The sequence below is a fragment of the Sorex fumeus genome, unplaced genomic scaffold (assembly GCF_029834395.1).
Source record: "Sorex fumeus unplaced genomic scaffold, SorFum_2.1 ptg000122l, whole genome shotgun sequence".
NCBI classification, from domain to species: domain Eukaryota; kingdom Metazoa; phylum Chordata; class Mammalia; order Eulipotyphla; family Soricidae; genus Sorex; species Sorex fumeus.
In genome coordinates, this window is record NW_026606179.1 from 27,458,295 (window position 1) to 27,474,346 (window position 16,052).

General features: G+C 50.9%; 1 protein-coding gene across 2 annotated transcripts in view; it reads left to right on the top strand.

Moving 5' to 3' along the window:
* Positions 1–1,154: 1,154 nt before the first annotated feature.
* VSTM2B (V-set and transmembrane domain containing 2B) overlaps positions 1,155–16,052 on the top strand; it is a 31,037-nt gene continuing 16,139 nt past the window's right edge. The window contains exons 1-5 of one of the 2 annotated variants that reach the window (XM_056135925.1): positions 1,160–1,412; positions 1,881–2,499; positions 3,082–3,266; positions 4,278–4,307; positions 5,433–5,919. In XM_056135925.1, the coding sequence (XP_055991900.1) occupies positions 2,415–2,499; positions 3,082–3,266; positions 4,278–4,307; positions 5,433–5,919 (787 nt within the window). In that variant the 5' untranslated portion in view covers positions 1,160–1,412; positions 1,881–2,414. Of the gene's footprint in view, positions 1,413–1,880; positions 2,500–3,081; positions 3,267–4,277; positions 4,308–5,432; positions 5,920–16,052 lie in introns of both variants that reach the window. The other variant, XM_056135926.1, reaches the window with a different exon arrangement.

Sequence of the window (16,052 nt, forward strand, 5' to 3'; positions counted from 1 at the left end):
GGCTGCAGGAATTATACATTCCTGATCACATGATCTCTGCTTGGATCTGGAATCAGACTGGAGCACCTCTGCCTCCTCTCTAGTCAGGTCAGTGTGCAGTGGGATAGTTCTTGCCACCTCATATATGACATGCAAATCCATGTCACACAGTGCAAGTCTGCCCTCTTGCTCTGGAAGTTGATGGCAACAGTGGGACCCCTTGAGGTCTAACAGTCATGCACAAAAAGCAATTTCTAAGGGAACTTGAGATTTCTCAAGGGAAATGTCTATTCAGTAGGAATGTAATGACAGAAGGAAGTTAGCAACTGCCTCCTTGTGGCTCCTGGCGTGGAACTGCAGAAAGAGGAGAAAGGTCCCAGCCTCTCCTAGCCAGAGACCTCACCAGGAACAGTGACCTGAGAGGATGGGAAATACTTCAGATCACACAGGAGAAAAGGGAGACCCAGGCACAGGAAGGGTGCTGGTGCCAGGCACTGTCGGGCTGCCCCCTGACAGGAAAGACAAAGTGGAGGAAAGGGCTGCCCCTCTACCCCTCTAAGGCTGTGACCCACACCAGGACAGGTAGGGGCAGAGTGTGGGTAGCTGCTTTCTGTTCCCTTTTCCTTAGTGTTGGGAAATCCTCTGAAGATACAGACTAGTGAGCAGGGACAGCAGATGTGAATCAACTGGATCTCCTCACCCCAACCTCTGGTCAGAGCGACCTGAGAGGCCAGGGGAGGGAGACGGGGCAGGGCGATAGGCAGGGACTGAGATTAAGTCACTGAAAAGGGGCACAAGAAGCAAGGCAACCCTCACCCAGGTGTGGGCACTGGCGCCACTAAGCTTGTGTGTCCCTCTGAGGCAGGAGTTCATCCTTTCTCCCCGGATTCCTCTTTCTGGCTGAACGGAACACATTTCACAGGAGACCGGGTAAGGGGCGGCCGGATGAAGGATATAGCAAAGGGGGAACGAGTTAGCCGACCTTGGCAGGTTGCTGCCTCAGGATTCCCTCTTTGCGCCCAGTAAAGCAGAGACCGGGATGGGATTGGAGAAGAACCTACGGGGACGACTCAGGGGCTACCGATCAAGGTGCAAGAACTCCACCCCCGCCGCCTGGAAACCTCCTGGGCCCTGAGTCGTGCCGGGCGCTCCCCACCCCACCCCACCCCACCCCCGCCGCCTCTGCCGTCACTCACGGCCGCTGCTCGCTGGCTTGCTCCTTCACTCTCCGCGCCACAGGCACCTGCTCTGCCGGCGCTCTGCGCTCACTCCTCGCTCGCGTACTGCAGACTCCCCGGCGTCGCCTCGGTCACCCGGCCTGGTCCCGGTCCCCGCACAGCAGCTCCGCCCTTCTCCCCAGCCCCGGGTGCCCACTCCTCCGAGATGGCCTGGGCCTGGGACAAAGAACCGTGTAGTTCTTTGCCCAAATCGGGGTAAGGAGTTGAGTGAGGGCGGGGATCGGGGAGGAGGGAGGGAGGGGGGGATGCTGCGGAGAGGTCCGCTGGCCACGCGGGGTGCAGGGACTAGCGGCGTCTCGGGCGATCACGATTGGGAAGAAGCCAGGGAGAGTTTGGATGGGAGGAGGATCTCCCCCGCCCCAGGCAAACCGGGTACGGGGCGGGGCTATGCCCCGACTGCTGAGACAGTGGTCCCTCCAGGAGACCCCCCGCGGGAGCCGGGGACGCGCTCCGGGGTGGGGCGGTGCGGGCTTTGGAACCCGAGGGGAGGGCGGTGGGGGGGGGGAGTGTGATGCAGCGGTGGAGGCGGCTCGGCGCCCGGCCACTGACCGCCCCCCTCCTTCTCGCCTTCCCTCCCGTTCCCTCCCCCTCCCCGTCTCTCTCCGGCTCTGGGTCCACCACGCCGGACCCGCTCTCCCCGTGCTGCGCTGGGTCGGACGCCAGGTCTGCGCGCCGCGCTTGAGCGCCCACTCGCCCTGCGGAAAGAGCTGCCTAGGGACCCGCAGGGGCGGGGCGGGGGCGGCGGAGGTGGCAGTTGGGAGCCAAAAAAAAGAAAAAGAAAAAGAAAAAAAAAAACCCTAAAGGGAACGGAAAACGGAAGTAAGCGGCTCGGAGACGCGCACTCCCTGGACCAGGGATGGGTCGCGGCGTGGCCCAGCCCCTGCCGGACCCGCCACGCAGAGACTGAACTAAGGCTCCCCAGCGTCCGGCGGACGGTGGGATATCAGCGGCTGGAGCCGATCGCCGGTAGCTTCCCGGCGGGACCTAACCCTCTGCGCACCCACCGGCGCGCCCCCCGCCCGAGCCGCGCCGGGCCAGCCGGCGAGGGAGCAGGGCTGATTGGCGGCCGCCGGCGGCCGGGGGAGGGGGCGCCGCGCGGGGCCATGGCAGACTCGGAGGCGTCCTAGCCCGATCCGAGCCGGATCCCTTCCACGCTGCTGCCGCCGCCGCCTCTCCGCGCCCGGGCCCCTGCGGGAGATGGAACAGCGGAACCCGCTCTGCACCCTCGGATACCTGCCGCCGCTGCTGCTGCTGCACGCCCTGCTACTCTTCCTGGCCGACGGTGAGCGCGGGAACTTTGCTGCTGCGGGGGGCTCGGGAGGGTCCTTTGCCAGGGCCGCCGGAGCCCACCTGCCCGGGTCGCGGCCGCGGAGAAGTCGCAAGAAGAGAAGGGCAGGCTTCCGGGTCTCCAGTTAATTCCGTGTGCGGTAGGGAGCCCCGGAGGGATAAAGGGGGGAGGCGATCAGCGAAGGGTCTCTGCATTGGGCAGCGCCCGCACCGGTGGCGTTCGGACTCGGACCGGGGCTACCGCTGCAAAGAGGCGGCTGGAAGGGCAAGGGAGTTGCTGCTCCCCCAGTCTGACTGCAGTAGTGCGGCGGGGCCCCGGGGAAAAGCGAGAGCCACCCGGGTTGCCCGCCCCCCCACCCTAGATCCGGAAGGAAGCCGGCCACAGCCTTAGCCAGCCTCCGTGGTGGCTTGGCAGCTGCTCCGCAGAACTTTGCCGGCGCCTTCGGTCGTGCGCCACCGTATAGCCCAGGGTGGGAAGCCGTTTGGGGACCGACCATCTCGCCTAGGGTTGCCCCAGCCCCCGCCCCACAGCTGGTCACGCCTCTTTCTCCCCCCCTCCCCCTCCATCCCCCCCTAGCTACATTTACCGAAGTCCCCAAAGATGTGACAGTACGAGAGGGAGACGATATCGAAATGCCCTGCGCGTTCCGAGCTAGCGGAGCCACCTCTTATTCCTTGGAGATACAGTGGTGGTACCTCAAGGAGCCGCCCCGGGAGCTGCTGCACGAGCTGGCGCTCAGCGTGCCAGGCGCCCGGAGCAAGGTAACCCGCCGCCCCCGCGGCGCCGCCGCGCAGTCCCGGCTGCTGGGGGAATCCAGGGTGGAACGCAGCCAGGGGGGGAGCGACGCAGGGCGCCGCCCTGTGGCGCAGCCCATCTCCCACCCTCTCCAGCGCACGGCATCTTCAGCAGCAATTCATTGTCCCCATTCTGTCAGTGCGTTCCCTTCTCCCAAACCCCTCACCCCACTCTCCATCTAGACCCTAAAGAGCGGTACCTAATCCAGTTCACCTTCCTCCTCCTCCTCCTCCTCCTTCTGTCTGGCTGCTGGCCCAGAGTCTGACGGGTGCTGGGTGGTGAAGAAAGACCACTAGGTCTGTCTGGGCTTTCCCTACCCCTTGCCACTGAGGTCCTCAGGGCACACAGCCAGGGAGTTAAGCTCCTCCAGGCTGGATTCCAGCAGCCGACAGAGCATCGTGTACAAGAAAAGCCAGCCAGCAGGTCACCTCCAGCCCCCAGAGCGGCAGAGGGGACAGCCTGTGTCTGACAGCCACTATCTTTCTGACTCAACTCGCACTCTTTCATCTGCTCTAGCACAAATATATGCACACCTACCCTACCTCTTCCCAAGGTAACTCCCAGCATCACTACTCAACATTCCTCATGGATCCTGTTTGGACACAGGGTCCTCCTATTCACCGTTTAAGGAGTTTAGACCAACAAAACAGGGAATAAGAATCCTGGGGTGGAGTGAACTAATGGGCCTGGCTTCCCACTCAGGTGACAATCCAGCCTTCGGTCTTGAGCCGTGGGTGTGGTAGAATAGCCCTTCCTTGATCATGGACCATACTAGCACTGAGCCTCGTTTCCTTCTGGGTAAAACTGCTGGAAATCCTGATGTTTCTTCTTGCCCTCAGTCTTGCCACATCGCCAGCAGTTTCCAGTTCCCTGATCACCAGTGAAGGGTCCCCCCTCTTCTGGAGGTGGATCCATGTTTTGTTTCCAAACCTGAAGGCCAAGAGCTTAATGTCTCTCTCTCCCTCTTTGCATTTTAGGTAACAAATAAGGATGCAACTAAAATCAGCGTAAGTGTGGCGCTCAGAGCGGGCCGCGGGAGACCCCTTCTGGCCACTTCGCGCCGCGCAGCTTCCTCTCTCAGAGAAAGGCTCCCAGGGGTCGCGCGATTTAGGGCCCTGCACGAAACTGAGCAATGTTGGCTGTGGCGCGATTGGGCTTGCGCGGGGCGTGTCGGAGCGTGTCTATATTTGGTAGCAAGAGCCGGTTCCCCGTAGTGTAAATCCAGAATATATATCTGAGTCGTCTTCCTCAGTTCAGTCCCGGCTGTCCTTGATGGGAACCGTGTACTTAGACCCAGCGCATCCATCGCCTTTGCAGGAGTTTCTCTGGCACCAGGAGGGCACAGCTCCTTCCCTGGGAGCCACTTTAGTGTTCTAGTTTATGGCTACCACTCCCTGGTCCCTCACACTCTGCACACCTGTGATGCCCTACTCTGTCCTCTCCTGCGTGAACCCCGGTGCTGGGGTGGAGGCGCCGCGGACATCAGTTCTCTCCGAGGAGGATGGAGAGCAATTCTGGAATCCTGAGATTCCTAACTCAAGAGATGCATGCTGTGTATTAAAGTATACCCAGTTGAGGCAAGGGAGGATAGGATTCGGAAGACATTCAGGCTCTCCTCTCTTGAATTGGTACCCCAGGGTAATAAATTAGAGCCACTTGTGGCCCCTTCCCCAAGTCTCCTCCGGGTCACGTGGTACTTGATAGAGGTTGGGATGGGCGGAAAAGAAGGTTCTCAGCATAAATAGCAGGTCAGTAAGTAGCAAGGGAGAGCAAACAGTTAGTTGTGGGGTACTGGGGAGCCAGGGTAGGTGCGTCTGCCCACTGAGTGTTGGGATGCTTTACTGTGCACTAGCTCTGCTGTTCTAGAATCAAGCTTAGTTAAGGCAGACTTGGGGAAAGCCGGCTGGATGCCTAGTCCCAGGGTCCTTGAAGGAAACTCAGAGTAGACGGCAAGCTTCAGATGGTGTGCGCCTATGGGTGCAACAGGAGGCATTAGAAAGACCAGATTTGGCAGCTTTATCTTACTGGGGATTCAGTGAAAGGAAAGGTAGGGAAACCAGACGAGGGAGTGCTGGTTTGCTATGATTAGGGCCCGCCCAGTGCCGCCTCTGATCCAGTCCGTTCTCTTGCAGACGGTGCGCGTCCAGGGCAATGACATTTCGCACCGGCTGCGGCTCTCAGCGGTGCGGCGACAGGACGAGGGAGTGTATGAGTGCAGAGTGTCGGACTACAGCGACGACGATACTCAGGAGCATAAGGCCCAGGCGCTGCTGCGCGTGCTCTCGCGCTTTGCGCCTCCGCACTTGCAGGCAGCCGAGGCCGTGTCCCACATCCAGAGCAGCGGTCCGCGCCGCCACGGCCCCGCCAGCGCCGCCAATGCTAACCACGTGGCTGTCGCCGACCCCGCGGGCCGCAGCACCTCGGAGCCCAGCCAGGGCGACAAGAACCTGCCTCCCCGGAGCCTACCCTCTGCCCGCGGTCCCAGCGTCCTGGACGCCGCCGCTGCCGCTGCCTCTGCCGACCAGGCAGCCACCACCGCTGTCACAGCTGTGGCCGCTGCGTCCTCAGCGTCGCCACCATCAGGCCAGGCTGTTCTCCTGCGCCAAAGGCACGGCTCAGGTAAGGGAGCACAGGGCCCCCTTGGGCCTGTAACTCCAGTGACCCAGGGGTGTGCTTTGCTTTAGCTGCCCGGTCTTCTCTCTCTTCTATTCTTCCTTATCAGCCAGGTTAATGTGGGCCTGCCATGCAGATATCCGGGGACCGAAAGGGGGTCACATAGGACTGGAGAGTGAAGTCCGCTCTTGAGTCTGGAGAAGCAGAGCTTGGAGCTGTCTTCCAGAGAGCAGAGATGTGGGTCTCAGAGAGGACTCACTCAGTGGAGTGCCTACTTTGCATGCAGGAGGCCTGGTTGGAACCCAGACAATGCATCGTCCCCTGGGCACCACAGGGAGTGGTCTCAGCAACCCTGAAGGGGAGCCCAGAAATAGGATGCTATAGGCGTGTTTTTCAAGTCTAGAATGATCCCAGGTACAGGTTCAGGCTTTTCAGAAGCCTGAAGGTTGAGGGTAGGACCCTAAGCATGGTTAGAAGGGCACTCAGAGGTTAAAGCAGGCTTTGCTAGGGAACTGAAGAGGTTCAGGGAGGCAATAAGGGAGCAAAAAAAAAAGAAGGTAAGAAAAATCAGGGCAGGAGGCTCCAAAAAGAAGGGACTGATTGTCCTAGGGCTTACGGATATACATAAAGCTGTGTGTCTGTCCCTTCTTCAGAGTGTCCCCTGTCCCTTCTGCTTGCTCAAGAGTGGACCTCAGAGCTGGACTCAGATCTAGTGATCACTCCCTTTGCCTGATTATAGACAAAATTCCTCTCTCTGAATTCCAGTCCTTGATTTTATTAGGTGCATAGTACTGGGAACGTGAGCCCTGCAGAGTTCCGTGTGGAAGAGGGCACACTCACACCTTACAGTCCTGGTTTTCAAAGTGATGTTCATCTGTGACCAGCATCAGTTTGTTAAGATGTAGGCACTGGAACTATTCTGCTTAAGCAAGGAACGAGTATCCTAGCCTTCCGTTTGCTGAGCCTTACAGCCACAAAGTTGATAACTGCCAATTTATCTCTCACACAAACAGTAAAGTTTTCTCACTTAGTTCTACCCTATAGGGGCTCTCCCATGCTGTTCATGCTCCCTGCTGATTCTCAAGGCCTTCTCTCTCGTAGGCTTCTCAAGGGGAACCACAGCACTTCCCTGGGCTATGGGAGTAAGTGGATCATCTGGTACCCAGGGAGAGATTCTCCAAACAACCTCAAGCTCTTCCACAAGAGTTGGCATTTTAAGTCAACTCATGTTAGTGTGAGATAGCATTAGCTACTCTGACAAACTCCAAATGTTTTGTGGATTAATACAATTATAATATATTCTTTCTGACTCAAGTCAGTCCTCCATTGAGAAGTACGGTGGCTCTGTTTAATACCTTGATACAGGAACCCAAGCTGACAGACTACCTTTAAGCCTCCAAGGTATCTCTGAGCATCCCATAAAACTAAGACTGAAGGGAAAGTGGCGGGAGCAACATGTTTCAACATAGAGCCCTGAAAGACAGAGCACTAATGTTTCAGGCATAATGAACAAGATTTTTTTTATGGGACTACATGTGTTAATCTTGGAAGGTTGATAAAATAGCCTTTTTTCTCAGTTTGGTATTGTAGTTCTTGCAGAGAAGAGTTGATGTAGATAAAAATAAGGGTAGTGTGTAAGGTTCGGGATCCAAGTGATACAGTTATCCCACCCTCGTCTATTAGCCAGAGTTCAGTCATAAGGTCCAATTGACATTCAGGGGAGGCTGGACTACATAGTGGCAGTATGGCAGCTGCATTCAGTATTGTTCCTTTATAAAAGAAGGTGAATCTTTGAAGTATTAGTCATCTTTGTGTAGCACAGTAAATGTGCTAGAAAAGGCTTATTGGTTTGTAGAGTGATTGACTTATTTCATTATTGTTAGTTTTTAAAAAGGCCCTATCCCCATGGATAACAGCAAAGCAACATATATGTTATAGTCTGTAACATTACTGTAGGGTGTTCTGTAAATGTCCCAGGTTCAAAATAGAAGATTTGGAAAGCAGAAGTCCAGACATGAATTATGACTTCACAACTTTGTGAGAGTGTGACTTGCGGCAAGAGATTTACATATCTCATTGTATTTCTTTACCTGAAAAACAGCCATGGTAACCCCTGATCTCAGAGATGTTCAGTATGGAGTTCATTGTTATCTCCATGGTCATTGGATGTTTTGGGCAGTTAGGAGAAATGATGGAAATAAAGCTGATCATTTTACAGTTGAAAGAAAGGTATGGAGGGTCTTGAATATCAGGTGGAGTCAACAGGATTCATTAAAGTCTTTGATTAAGTAAGAGTAATAATGGGATAAATGCATGATAAAGAACATAATATAGAACTTTCGGTGGTGAATATTATGTAGAAATGTACATTTGGTTCTCACTGATGCACACCTGATGACTGAATTTTAATTTTTTTTAAAAGAAACAATGTGAGTTTTCACACAAATGTTACTAAGGTCAAGGTCATGACCTCATTCTTGCTTGAATGTGTCTCTCCCCTGCACCCAACCAAAGCTGATTCCACGCAGCCTGGTTTGCTTGATCAGAACACCAATCCCTATGTCGGCCACAAGGGGGCCTCAATGATCCTCATCAATCCTTATCTGTGGATTGTCAGTGCCCTATTTACAGAAAGATGAGAAGATTTCCTGTCAGCTCAGAGCAGACAGCACAGTGCCAAGCAATTTCCAACAGGTAGGACCTTGGGCACCTGCCAGCCACAAGGTAGCATATTTATCCCTACATTGATCTGAGCAACAGCCTAGCAGGTGGCTTTTCTACTGTCCCTGAAGTAGGCATCCATAAAGTATAACAGGATAGTGCCAGTAAGATAGGGGTGTGGTGACCCCAAAATCCCTTGCCAACTCCTGCATAGGCCAGGAACCATGAAATTTTTTTTATGTAGGAGTACTCCTATTCATGAACCATGAAATTTTATCTCAGAAAGAGCCCTAGGTTTTCTTCAGCTCCACTGGAAAGGCCCAGGAGGGGCGCCTTTAGGTAAAAGATCAGAAGGGCTCTGTCCTCTATTTTTCAGATGGAACACTTGGGAGATTCTCTGGACTGTGAACATATTGAGGTGACATTGAGAAGTGATAGGTGAAATCCAGTCAGATGCCAACAATGACCTTGATCCTGAGCTTAAAAATAATGCTGTTTTAAGTGTCTTTTCACCCACCACCCAAGGCCATCCAGGCTGAGCAGCTGAGTAGATGAAGCCATCAGACTGTAGGGTTTCTCTATGGGAAAGGACATAGTAAATTCCTTTTTGCAGTACCATGTCCTGTGCTTCACTGTCAGCCTCCAGTGGATAGCTCAAAGCCAACATCAGTATGACCTTGGTTGGTCTCCTATCTCATAGTACACAGCAGCTTGGAGGGGTGGCATACAGAAAAGACTTGGTCAATAAAGTTAACACACAAGCATGTCTGAATATTTAGGTGCTGCAGAAGCAAGCAGCATATTCAAACAGGTCATGAGAGTCAATAAAGAATGTTTTTGAAGGGTTAGACAAGCTTAGGGCCAGTCCCTAGGACTAGCAAAAGCAAAAGCCATCAGCACCTCTAGCCTAAAGGCACAAAGGGAGGGAGCAATTCTTAAAACCCATAGAAGTTATGTGTAGAGAACTGTTAGGCAGGAAGTAAGGATGTGGTAGAGGGGCACAGCCAACTCAACGTGGTTGAACTAAAAACTCACCTCCTCTGTCTTAAAGGCTGAAGTTGGCCATACTCCTGAGAGTTGAGGGCAAAGGCACTTGGTTAATGCAGTCATTCAAAGAGTGCAATAAAGTGTGGGGCTAGAAGGCATAGTCAGAGGGAGGAAGATGGAAAAAGCCAAAGCTGAGAGTTGAGTTCCACACCTTTATCTTAGAAATTAAAGAAGTCAGGCTGCTTTTTTTAAAAATTTTTATTAGTAAAACACCATGAGGTACAGTTGTAGACTTACAAATTTTTGTGCTTGGGTTTCAATTATACAAGGATCGAGTACCCATCCCTCCATCAGTGCCCATTTTCCACCATCACGGATCCCAGTATCCCTCCCACCCCTCATGCCCCCCATCACACCACACCTCTGTGGCAGGGCATTCCCTTTTGTTCTCTCTATCCTTTTGGATGCTTTGTTTGCTTTGAGTGGCAATCATATTCGATCTATAGTCTACTTTCAGCATGCATCTCCCATCCTGGGAGGATCCTCCCAACACCTTTATTTGGTGCTCCCTTCCCTATTTGAGCTGCCTTTTCCCCAAGCATGTACGGCTGGCCTCCAAGCCATGGAGTGAACCTCCTGGTACTCCTGCTATTCTTGGGTATTAGTCTCCTATTTTGTTACTTTATGTTCCCCAGATGAATGCAATCTTTCTATGTCTGTCCCTCTCTTTCAGTCAGCCTGCTTTAAGTAGACAATTTCCCATGGTGACTTCAGGGATGGTTCCAAGCAGCCCATCTCTTCAATCATTTATTAAGCAATTGAGCAAAATTATCACAAGTCTTGGATATGGGTGAACTGCTCAAGTTCTTCAACAGCCATCCATCATGCCAGGAAAGAGGGTGGGGTGGGCACTAATTCTTACCTTTCTTCAGCAGCTGCACAGGTGGGCCCGAAAACCCTCCCAGTGACCACATATGCCTGGCATAGCCATCTACCTACTTGCACTAAAAATTATATGCAAAAACTCATTTGTTTCATGTCTCATTTGTCAAGAGACATTTTGATATTTGTGCTTAAAAATAACTGAATTAGCATAGCATGGCGCAGGAGTGAGGTCCTTCTTAGCCGCGTTAGTAAATCTGACTCCTAATTAATCTGAATGCTGACCTATTTTTGTAATGAATATTTTGTTGCTGGTTTTCATTTCTAGAGGATGAGAGAGAGAGAGAGAGAGAGAATGAACAAAAACACTATCTTCCAGACAAATAACTCTGAACTAGAAAAGCTTTGTGGTGAAGATTGAAAAGAATATTATTTGCTAGTGAATGGTTTGCATGTTGGTGAGAGGTTTCCCTCTACAGTGACCTTGGGATCAGATTCATGGTGTGTGAGCCTCTAATTAGTCTCAGTGCTCTGTCTGGGAGGAGAGGCACCCTGGTCCCTCCAGAGTCACTGGATATAGCAAACTGCTGCCCAGCCACCCACACGAACCACTAGACCCTCAGTATTTCAACTACTAATAAAAGAAAGACAGCCAAGGTCATGGATGTGACAGCTTTTTAGAGGCATTGACTGCTGGGAGCCATCTAGGGAAGCATCCTTGGGTGTCACCATGGCAACCATAAACCGTGGCCATAGGGGTCTGTGGGCAAGGTGAAGGCATTCACTTTAGATGGTGCCACTGGTGGAGGGCAGGGCTGGTGGAAGTGGTGCTGGATTGACCCAGGTGAGTCTCCTGGCAGGGGAGAAGCCCGCACTCATTTAAGCAACATGACCAGTAGGCAGTTTCTGGCTCTTCTTATCACCCCAGAACTACAAGGAACCCGAATCTTCATCTTGAATGAACCACTCTTCTTTGATGCTCTGATAAGACATAAGAATCACAACTAAGGAGAAAATTAATAAAGCAGAAACCGTCATGTAGAATAGAGGGTGGAGAAATGGAATGATTTCATAAAGCATCCCACACAGCTGACCTCCCTGACAGCAGCACATGTGTGTGGTTACTGGCTACACTGATGACCCACAGAGCTAGGCCAGGAGCTTTTATGCCTCTTACAGAACTCCCGGAAAAAGCCCTCCACACAGGGGGCAAAATCTTAATTCAGCCAAGGCAACCATAAGGTTTTCTATAAACAGTGCATGATTTCAGGCATAAACTAGAATCTTGGTCTCATGTTCTTCTGCTTAGATCAGTTTTAGAGAATCTTCTAAAGTCTCCCTCCCCTCCCCTATCCCTGGGCTTCCCTTTTATCCCCTGTTCTTTCTCCATGGATTGAGAAAATTGTGCCAAAGAGGTTGACCTTTGGCCTCCATGTGTATTCACCTAACTCTCCTGTGCAACCATTTTCTCAGTATCAGGTGGATTCCCGGTTAAGGATTAAACAGCCACGCTGTGTTATTGATTCTAATAGTGAGCGCTTTTTACTGAACACGTTTTACTGCTGTGATGCTCACATCTCAGGATTTCCTCCTTTGTGATTTCTCTTATGTCATCCATCAGTTCCCTCCCTAAGATCCAAACCCTCTCTGCAGCTGAGATGGCAGCCTCCGAGAGAAGAGCAGTGCGTTAGCCTTTCTAAATGTCACTAAGGGCCAATCCACAAGTCCTGCACCTACTTATTTTTTTGTTTTGGGGGCAGACCTTGCAATCCAGCCTGGCCCTGCAGTCAGGCTTGTTCCTGGCCCTGCATTCAGGGATCACTCCTGGTGGACCTCTCAGGGATCCTATTTGGTGCCAGAGATTGAACCCAGGTCAGCCCTGTGCAAGGTAAGTGCCCTATCCACTCTACTACTGCTCCAGCTCCTCAGACACACATTTTTAAAACGCTGAATATTAAATATTGCCATGCATTGATGGGGATAAACGATGTCAAGTGCTTTTGTAATACCATATTGATTAATTTTGCCCGCATGGACAGTGGCAAGGATTGACTGTGATCTAAACCCCTGAGCTTTACGCAGGGTGCCTGCGTGGTTTAAGATATCTTCTAAGCACAGGAAAAATATCTTTTTATTCCCTTAGGCTTTTGATGGCCACTACCAGGGGAATCTTGTATTCAAAGAAGAAGCTTCATTTTATTTTACCAAAGGGCAGTATGACAGTTGAAGGATTACAAGAAAATTGGTCCAGGTCCCCTAACTCCTGGCCTTCTTTATTTCCCCTGAAGGCACAAGCTTCCTTGGGATAGAGCAGAGCTTCTAGGAAATTATCCTGTATGTCTGGGGAAAGTGTGCTGTAAGTGTGAAGGTGGATTGCCCTTTTCGGCATGTTATGGGTGCATTTAGCTGCTGCTGAGCAAAAAGGCATGGCAGCAGCTGCAGAGGGTGGGCAGGAGCCTGCTCAGGAGCTCTTCTCTGGGGAAGGCTGGAAGAGGTAGGCATTCTGATACCTTGTCCCTGAGAGGCATTACTGCTCTGGACTGAGAAGTCAAAACTCTTTTTCTTTTTTTTTAATGGAATCACCGTGAGATACAATTACAAAGCTTTTATGTTTGAGGTTCAATCATACAATGATCAAACACCCATCCCTCCACAGGTGCACATTTTCCACCACCAATGTTTCTAGTATCCCCGCCCTCCACAGCCCACCCCTCCTCCTGCCTCTATGCTCTCTTTGTAATTTGGAGTATTATCTAGTTTGCAATACAGATACTGAGAGGCCATCATGTTTGGTCCTTTACCTACTTTCAGCACACATCTCCCATCCCTATGATCCCTCAAACGATCATTGACCTAATGATCCCTTCTCTATTCCAGCTGCCTTCTCCCCCAGCTCATGAAGCAGGCTTCCAACCATGGAGCAATATTCCTGGCCCTGTCTCTACTGTCCTTGGGTATCAGTCTCATATTATGGTCAAAGCTACTTTGGTTTGGTTTCTGATTGTTATGGTTCAAGTGTTTTAGAGGGAGAAGTGTTCACACAAAAGAGCAAAAGTGGGCTTTCAATGGCTCTTTCCCCATCCACCACCTACTAAGGCCTGCCTGGGGTCTCTGTTCTGTCCAACCCGGGAATTTGCACCCTGCCAAAAGGGCTGCCATGCGGAGAGACCAGTCGTGTCTGAGCTGAACACTAGGTGCCTGTTGCAGGGCAAGTCCTGGAGGAACAACTGGACAAAGTCATTCCTTTCCTGTGCTTCCCCTTCCAGTGGAAGAGACAGAACAACAACACTGCTCCCAGGAATTGAAAGCACTTGAAGAGGAAGTTTTCTACTCAGTTTTTGTTTCTACCCACTTCATTCTTCCTGCTCATATTTCACACATCTCTTCTTTGCTTGGAAGCAACTCAGGTTGGCATGCCAAGAAATCTTCCTCCTCTCTGGGACTTACAGACCTCTATCCACCCAAAATCCAGAATATGTGCCATGTCTTATTTTCTCTCTCTTTTTTAAATTTTGCTTCTTGGGTCACATTTGGCAAAGCACAGGGTGTTACTCCTGGCTTTGCACTCAGGAATTACTCATGGCGGTGCTCGAGGGACCATATGGGATGCTGGGAATTGAACCCAGGTCGGCCGCATGCAAGGCAAGTGCCCTATCTGCTGTACTATCACTCTAGCCCCCTATTTTTTAAAATTTATTTATTTATTTATTTATTTATTTATGTTTTTGCTTTTTGGGTCACACCTGGTGATGCATAGGGGTTACTCCTTTAGTCCTGGCTCTGCATTCAGGAATTACTCCAGGCGGTGCTCAGGAGACCATATGGGATGTTGGAAATCAAATCCGGATCGGCTGCTTGCAAGGCAATGCCCTACCTGCTATACTATCACTCTAGTTCCACTTTCTTTGGTGTGTATGATTCATCTTCTGTCAGTCTGACCACTTGAATTAGAATCCTTATCCGTTGCTTCTTGGTCCCTGTGAGAGTTCATTTATTTGCGATTTCAAGTACTACTTAGTCCCTGAACCAGTACCTTTGTCTATACCTCTACTACTACTTCTACCTGTACCAATTTCTGATGGTACCAGCAATGTGCCAGAGTACCAGGACAGAATTCAAGACTGATCTGTGAAACATTCGGTTCTTAAAAATCACTCATTTGATGTCAACTTTTGTTGTCAGTTGTTTGCGGTATAGGAAAATGATCTAGGATAATTGTACAAGGTTGGTGGTAGACTAGAGATCTCTGAGCTGACATGTCACCCTCAGAAGTTGCTTCTGTTTGTTAAATACGAGATGACAATGAGGGAAGGAAGCTGTTGGATCTCCACAAGCGTGCCATCAGAGTGTAATGGCTGATAAATTTCTATTTCTGTCCTTTATCTCTCTGTGCTGTTTGGAGCGGGGAGCATGGTGGTCATAGGAAATGAGGTGATGAGCATCCTCCTTATGACCTGTTTGAAGGAATTTTCCATGAATGAGGAAAATTGGTTAGAAAGAACAAGTTCAATATCATTTCAGTGGCCAGCAAATCAGGCCACCACCTTTGCACACTACTGCCTTGCTGACAGTACCTAACTGGTTTCACTATGATGTGCTCCATGGGGAGGTAACTGGGACTGGCTCAGGTGGGGACCTTTGGCCTTCCATGGAAGCCAAGTTCCATAGAGGGACTAGTGTTTGCAGCACCAAACAAGGGTGTTTCCATGGAAAACAGGAGCAGAAGGAACAAGGACCCCTGGAGAGGGTCAGATAGCCAGAGCCTTTGGGATAGATCTGGAGCAGAGAGCCAACATTCACTGGGACTCTTGTTAGATGAGACAGAATCCTGTTCTGCCTCCAGTAATAACAGATGAAGAGAAGGACCTCAGAACCATTATGGTTCATGCTCACACAAAGGCCCTACACATCTGCTCCTACATCTTATTTTTTTGTGATCACATTCTTCCAGAGGCCTTTGCATGGCTCACTGTTCCTGATGGTACAGGAACCAGAGGAATTAAGGTAAAATAAAAAGCAGGCTGCTCCCCTCCATAGCTTGTGAGCCTGTCCCCACTCCCACCCCTCACCTAGAACATAAAACCCACTGAAGGCCCTCTGGAGAGGTCTACCACCTTTAGTGACTGTATTCAGAAGAGAGCCCCTTTCTCTATGACCCTATTCCTCTGTCAATCTGCACATCTCAGAAAAAAAGGTTTGTTTTTTTTAAGTCTGGAAATTTCAATTGCAATCCTCCTAATAACCTCCTTAATTACTATCAAGTCTTATTCGTTTGTCCCAAAAGGAAGGTTTTTAATAAGGTTGAGGAAGGAACGCTGATATCAAGTCACAGCTCAATCTAAGTTGGGCGGGAGTTCCTAAATTTTATCTAATCAGGGGAATGCCCCAATGCGTACTTAAACCATTATTGTCTCAGGGTTAGCCACTTGACCAAATTCATTAAAAAGGACTCTGAAGATGGACTCAGGACACTCTATGACCCTGTAGCTGCTCAGAAAATGTGGCAGGCTTGTAGTTGAAAATCACTTCTCAGAAGGAAGGAAGACTTCCATGACACTGCCATTCCTATTCTTATTCTGAGCACTCAGAAGTGACTTCAAAGCAGTTTT